The sequence below is a fragment of the Nicotiana attenuata genome, unplaced genomic scaffold (assembly GCF_001879085.1).
Source record: "Nicotiana attenuata strain UT unplaced genomic scaffold, NIATTr2, whole genome shotgun sequence".
Classification (NCBI taxonomy): Eukaryota; Viridiplantae; Streptophyta; class Magnoliopsida; order Solanales; family Solanaceae; genus Nicotiana; species Nicotiana attenuata.
In genome coordinates, this window is record NW_017670433.1 from 239,660 (window position 1) to 247,238 (window position 7,579).

The 7,579-nt window shown below is 36.0% G+C and overlaps 1 protein-coding gene across 1 annotated transcript; it reads left to right on the forward strand.

The window, feature by feature from the left end:
* The first annotated feature begins 2,874 nt into the window (after positions 1-2,874).
* On the forward strand, positions 2,875-4,616 carry LOC109239323 (extensin-3). The gene is made up of 2 exons (XM_019405871.1): positions 2,875-4,176; positions 4,302-4,616. The coding sequence occupies exon 1, from the start codon at positions 2,920-2,922 to the stop codon at positions 4,147-4,149; it is 1,230 nt and encodes a 409-aa protein (XP_019261416.1). The 5' UTR covers positions 2,875-2,919; the 3' UTR covers positions 4,150-4,176; positions 4,302-4,616.
* The last annotated feature ends 2,963 nt before the right edge of the window (positions 4,617-7,579 follow it).

Below are 7,579 nucleotides of genomic sequence, written 5' to 3' on the forward strand. Positions count from 1 at the left end.
GTTACATCATAGATTCTAAGCTCAGCCACTTGACTATATAACGCGGGATTCCTCTGCTTTGCTGTACTTATTAGCTTCTTCTTTTTTCCCTTTTCTTTTTTGAATTTATAATTGTCGTGATTGAATCATTCACATGTATATATCTCGACTAATATGTTGCTCCGCCTTATAAGTATATGTATCGAGTAACTCTATTCACTAAAATTAAAGTTGATGAGATCTTACGGATTATTGTAGTTTAGCTTAGAATTAACCTGAAATTTTCAAATTGTTTCTTTTATCCTATGTCTCGATCAATCAGCCGTATAGGAGAGCAGGTATGAATGTTGCCTTTAGGTTACGAGTTCAATCGAACCTATATTTCGACACGAATTATAAATTTATTTTTAGAAAAATTACTACATCTCAACAAATATTAAATCTGAACTCTTAATTTTAACCGTATATTGAATTCAAAGCTGAAAATCTTAAAAATAAAGCCATTAAATTTAAATCCTGACTTCGCCTCTATAGGAGAGAAACTCGAGGTGCCCTTTTCCTTTCTTTTTTTCTTGGGAGGTGGAAAAATATAGGGTTTTGGTGATTAATTTTCTTGAATTTTCCTTTTTCCATTTTTTTCTCTCAATTTTATATTCCCTCCATCTATTCCATGTTTGACTAATACAGCGTAGAAAGCAATTAATAAAATGAATTTTTATATATCACTCATAATAATGAACTGAAAATAATTAGTAGTAATTAATAATAAGGGTAAAATAGGTACAAAATAGTAAATTATTACTGTGTGTGATAGCTTAATGTCTTACGCAACTCTAGGCCACAACAATTTCAACTCTCAAGAATATATAATTTTGCATGGAATTCACACGTTGATGTAGTCAATTCATTAGTGGGTGAAACATACCCAATATCTTCTTCCTACAACTCTATACAAATATACCTATTATACTAAGTTTGTAGCAATGTCACAAAGAGTACAATAATAAGGACAATGGTACTTCTTATCCACTAGGGTTAAATTTTTTATAACGCTCTAGTCACATTTTGCTGTTGTATTTCCTGCCGTTGTATATATTACTACGTATTATGTTTTCGTGACTGACATATCTTTAAGCCAAGAGATAATATTTGTTCGGTCATTTTTCAAAATTTTAAAAGGATAAGTATATAAAAAGCTAACTTCGTAATTAATTGCATAACTTAATTTTGTCCGAATTTGAAATTGAATTTCGAATAAATTAGTATCAACTATATGAAAGCGAGGAGGCTTCTTCTAAACGAACTCATCTTTCTGCTTAAATTAACATTAGATAAATAAATATTAGTTGGCCCTCCACAAAATGATAGTAAGTATAAAAATACCTAGAAAATTATCTTCAATATATGTGGACAAAGTTCCTTATTTTAATTTCTGCACTTATAGTGCTTTCGAAATTTTCAAACAATCACATCCAAAAGTATTGAGACTATATATTGAGCTAGCTGATAAGGTAGGTTAAGACTATTCTAAATCCAACAATTTTGAGACTTTAAAGAGTTGCTAATGTATTATTCTACCTCGAGGTAGGACGCATTTTGACTGAAGATATTCTTCGATCGGCAAAATTTAATGCCGTATAATAAATGTACTACGTTTCTAAGGTTAACATCATATAATATTGCCCAAATTTAAGATTTCAAACTTAATTAGGTATTTGGTAATTTCAAAGGTTTACCCGATCTAAGGACATAATCAGATGAATTTTTCTTTTTCTTTTTGTTTCGGATTAGGTCTATGCCACTCGGGACGTTGGAATTTTTTTATCAGGGAAGAAGGCAAGAAGCAAAGTTGTTTCACATTTCCACATGTGAATTGTGAATTGGGTTTGTCCTTGTATAGAATTCCTATTTATATAACTCGTCTTAAGAAAAATTCAATCAGATTAACATGTGATTTCACAAAACAGCTTTCTTATTCATAGTAATGAAAGATAAAAGGCAAAGATAAACGAATTTGTGCAAAAAGGTATATATGTAGCATTATTTTAATAATGATCATCTTATTAATTTATAATAGTGTGAAACGTTACGGTTATAACAATGTAACAACGCACAAGGCTGTGGTAGAGTATTATTCCTTTATCCTTAATTAGAGGTGTTGGATTGAAATTTTGGATATGTGTTAGAAAGCCTTACCCCAAAATAAAAATTTTCGAAGTGAACCCAGATTAATCTAGTCCTAAGGCAGGTATTGGACACTCGGTAAAAATAAATAAATAAAAAACAGTGTAACAACACGTCCTACTAAAGAGTCTCATAAGCTCTCTACTTTTTTTTAATCTATCTGCCTTTTTTCAGTGATAAAATTTTGTTTAGTTTATTTATTTATTTATTTATTTTCCAGTGGACTAATAATTACGGAAGTAACGAAAAGTCATCCACGAGCGGAAGAGTCATGTCGTATATTGGTCCAAAGAACTATTGTTGAAAATGACATTCGAAATTATATTACATGCACGTAAAAGAGATTTAACGAAAATGAAGTTGATAGGCTAACAAGAAAATTGTAGTCATGTAATTGCGAGGTCTCTCATCATTAGATTCATTTGCTTTTCATTATTTTGAAAGAAACAAAGTGGCAAATTAAGCATTCACACAAAACTTTCAAAGTCTTCCAAGCACACTTGTGATGACAAAAATTAATGAATGCTTTCTTTTTTGTTTTCCTATATTTTTCTGCCTAATAAAATATCCTCCCAAGTCTAGGTCCAGTTTTATTAATTTTACTAGTTGATATAAGAGTGCCAGTTCAAACTACTATATTTAAATAATAAACACAATTAATTTTAGTTAATATGTTTGTGATTATAAACGATGAGTTGAAGCCTTACGTTGAGCTATAAAAGGAGGCTTTGGGGAGGATTCATTGGCACACCGAATATGGCTAAAATAGTCTCTCTTCTCGCCACTCTTGTAGTGGCTTTACTGTCCCTTAGCTTTCCTTTAGAATGCAAAGCAAATTACTACTATAGTTCTCCTCCTCCACCAACTAAAAAGTACGTGTACTCATCACCACCACCTCCAGTTTATAAGTATAAATCCCCGCCACCACCTCCTCCGGTATATAAATCCCCACCATCACCTGTTTACAAATACAAGTCTCCTCCACCACCTCCTTCGGTTTACAAGTATAAGTCACCACCACCTCCTCCTCCGGTGTATAAATCACCACCACCACCCGTTTATAAGTCACCCCCACCACCCGTTTACAAATACAAGTCCCCACCACCACCACCACCAGTCTATAAATCCCCACCACCACCTGTTTACAAGTACAAGTCCCCACCACCACCCATTTACAAGTACAAGTCTCCACCACCACCTCCACCAGTTTATAAATCCCCACCACCCCCCGTTTACAAGTACAAGTCTCCACCACCACCTCCACCAATTTATAAATCCCCACCACCACCCGTATACAAGTCCCCACCACCACCTGTTTACAAGTACAAGTCTCCACCACCACCTCCACTAGTCTATAAATCCCCACCGCCATCTGTTTACAAGTATAAGTCCCCACCACCACCAGTTTACAAGTACAAGTCTCCACCACCACCTCCACCAGTCTATAAATCCCCACCGCCACCTGTTTACAAGTACAAGTCCCCACCACCACCCGTTTACAAGTACAAGTCTCCACCACCACCTCCACCAGTCTATAAATCCCCACCGCCACCTGTTTACAAGCACAAGTCCTCACCACCACCCGTTTACAAGTACAAGTCTCCACCACCACCTCCACCAGTTTACAAATCCCCACCACCACCCGTTTATAAGTACAAGTCTCCACCACCACCGCCTCCAGTCCACAAATCTCCACCACCACCCATTTACAAGTATAAGTCTCCTCCACCACCACCTCCGGTTTACAAATACAAGTCACCACCACCACCACCTCCAGTCTACAAATCTCCACCACCACCAGTTTACAAATACAAATCACCACCACCACCTCCTCCGTTCTACAAATCTCCACCACCACCCGTTTACAAGTATAAATCACCACCGCCTCCTCCACCAGTTTATAAATCTCCACCACCCCCAGTTTACAAGTCTCCACCACCCCCTTACCACTATTATTACACATCTCCACCTCCTCCTCACTACTAGGAAATGCGTTTTACACTCTAGATCAAGGTAATATATCTGTTATATTTTGCAGTCTTTGTCTATGCTACTAAGCACATTGAATATATAGAATATTTGATTAATGAAAACCTTCGTATATTTTACCTCATTTATGGACAATTTGATCCATGCAGGGAAAAGAGGAAGCAGAAGGAAAAGCCTCACGAGCGAATAAATGGAGTGTTTTAAAGAAGAAGAGAAGTTAAAGCCACAAAAGGAGAATATGTCCTTTTGTTTTGTGTTTTTTTCCCATTGACTTCACGTTAGTTGTATATCTCGTGAAGTTTTCGAACTATATATGTTTTGAAAGTATTATATTTATTTACGTACCAAGCCGTACATGTTTATGTGCTTTTGAGTTTTGACTTCATGTTGGCTTATATCAAGGTTCTCTGTAATAAGATCAATAAGTTCATTGAATAATATTGTAGTTCCGTTTCCAAGAGATACTTCTGATTCTCAACTCTTTTTTTTACGGGCTTTTGGAACGAAATCAAAGAATATATAGACTAGTAGAGACCCTCTATGTAGTTGTCTATCTAGGGCGATCGATCTTTGTCGAGCATCATGTGCTAGACCCAGGGGCGGACGCACGTACATCGAAGCGGTGTCACGTGACACCGCTTCGTCGGAAATTTGATTAAAAATGCTGCTGTAAATGACATGCGAACAGTAAATTCTTACATATTATCTGAAGTGACACCATTTGACAACATTCAGGTGCTAGTTCAATGGTTAGGCCCTTGATTAACATAGTAAAGGTCCGGTGTTCGATTCCCTGCATATGCGACTTTCTGTTTTTCTGAGCTTGCTTCCCTAAAAAAAGGCTGTAAGTTTTTGGGGATTCGAACCTCAGACCTCTGCCACACAATTAAGAGTACACACCAATGAGACAAAGGGTGATTTACAATATAAATGCAATAATAATTTAACACCTTTTAAACGCTTAATTCATAATAACTCCTTCTTGAATTTGATATAAGCATTTGTGCTGGCTTGCTACTACTTACTCTGCTTCTCAATCTCATCATCTTCCCGAACTCCTTTGGGTCGTCGACCATCAATTAATTGTGACATCGCTTGCTAAAAGTTCTGGCTAGACCTATTCAAAGGAGAAACATAAAGGGACAAAAAAAGGAGAAAAAATTTTTAAAAAGAAAAAAAGGCAAACCTAGCTGGATTTGCTTTAAGAGAAAATGACCAGATGCACGTGATAAATACATTTTTCTTTGTGTAAAAGCAGTTGTCAACTGTAGGAATAGGATTCTTTTAACTCGTTACCTATATTAGGTTGTGTTGAGTGCAGTAGATCATATACATTTATAGACTGGTGATGCTAATCTGCAATTTATTACATTGAAATTTCTTAATTAAAAGACCCTTACATGAGTAGGCGTAGAGAAGAATCCAATTTTGAAGTTTAATACAACGATCTTAAATTAATAATATATTTGGTTCCGAGCAATTTTTATATGTTTAATGAATTGTTTAATACAAATACAAAATTTGGATAAAAATACTGAGTTCACGTGAACACATACCTAATAATATAAATTTTCTACCGTTGAAAGGAACATTCCTTTTTAAGAAGACGATCAATTAAAATCAAAATGATCTCCAATTACCTAATAGGAGTATTAAATTTCATGAAGCTGGACTCTTGAACAAGCATTGTAACTAGGTAAAGAAACTAATGCCACAAGTAAACAAGTTTCAGGAAGCACTTTCAATAGAAAGTGTGTGTCTTCCAATTTAAACTTTTATATGATATGATTAAAAAAATTAACATAGTGTTAGAGTAAACAGAAAATCTAGTTGTGAAAATTATGGTGCAGAGACAATGTCAAGAAGGCAGTAGATTGATGTATCTTCAGTTACATGAGTTCTATGTATTTATACAGTATTTTCATCTTATATTTTGGCTATACTACATAGAGTAGGACTCTTCTAGGATAGCTAATACAAAGAGTCCTAATTCTTCTAAACTAGGACTAAGTGATTGCATAGTTATTAGGTTTGTTAGCCTGATCATTATCTTCAACACTTCCCCTCAAGCTAGTGGGAGGTGACTTCACTACACCTAGCTTGTCTCGAAAAAATTGGAACCGGTCTTTGCAAAGAGGCTTTGTATGAACATCTGCTAGTTGGTCCTTGGACCTAACAAACTGAGTAATCAATCGTCCTTGAGCTACCTTCTCTCTGATAAAGTGGTAATCTAGTTCTACATGCTTAGTTCTAGCATGCATTACTGGATTTGTAGTCATGTATAGAGCACTCAAGTTGTCACAAAATAAGACAGGAGCAATCTTGACATACATTCCAATGTCTTGTAGAATGTAGCTTATCCAGGTAAGCTCAGCTGCAGTTGTTGCCAATGCTCTATACTCAGCTTCAGCACTTGACCTTGCAACAGTATTTTGCTTCCTTGATGACTAGGAAACACAATTTGCACCAAGGTATATACTATATCCAGTAGTAGACCTCCTTGTAATGGTACATCCTACCCAGTCTGCATCTGAGAATCCATACAGCCTGAAGGAAGACTGTGATATGACTCTCAATCCATGATCGATGGTTCCTTTGACATGCCTCAATATTCTCTTTACTGCCTGAAGATGCATGCTGTTTGGATTCTGCATGAATTGACTTGCAAGATTAACAGCATGAGTAATGTCTGGTCTTGTGAGTGTGAGGTACTGCAAGCTTCCTACAATGCTTCTGTAAGCTGAGGGATCAACTACTTTGTCGACTGCTTCTTGTAGACCATGCCTCTGAGCTAGTGGAGTATGCACTATTTTTACATTTTCCATATCCACTTTTCTAAGAAGATCATTTGCATATTTGCTTTGGTTCGAATGGATTCCTCCAAGAAAATAGCTTACTTCAATACCTAAAAAGTAACTCAAGGGTCCAAGATCCTTCATAGCAAATTCATGCCCCAGCTTTTGCACTACTTCCCCTATTTGCCTTGAGTTGCTTCCTGTTACAATTATATCATCTATATATAACAGAAGTAATATTGTTCCTTCTGCATCATGGAGAGTAAATAGGGAGGAATCAGCTCAACTGCATTTGAAACCAAGATGAAGCAGGAATAGACTAAATCTCTCAAACCAAGCTCCGGGAGCTTGTTTGAGACCATATAGTGCCTTTTTCAAGAGACATACATGATCAGGATACACTGGATCAGTGAAGCCTGGTGGTTGAGTCATATAAACTTCTTCTTGTAGATGGCCAAGAAGAAAGGCATTCTTAACATTTAGTTGCCTAATGGACTAATGTAAAGTGACAGCAACAGAGAGAATAACTCCTATTGTTGTAGCTTTAACTACTAGACTGAAGATTTCTTCAAAGTCAATCCCTTCAAGTTGTGAGTACCATTTAGCAACTAGCCTTGCTTTGTGTCTTTCTA

Coding starts and splice junctions, on each gene's coding strand:
- LOC109239323 (XM_019405871.1), top strand. CDS start 2,920: ATGGCTAAAATAGTCTCTCTTCTCGCCACTCTTGTAGTGGCTTTACTG.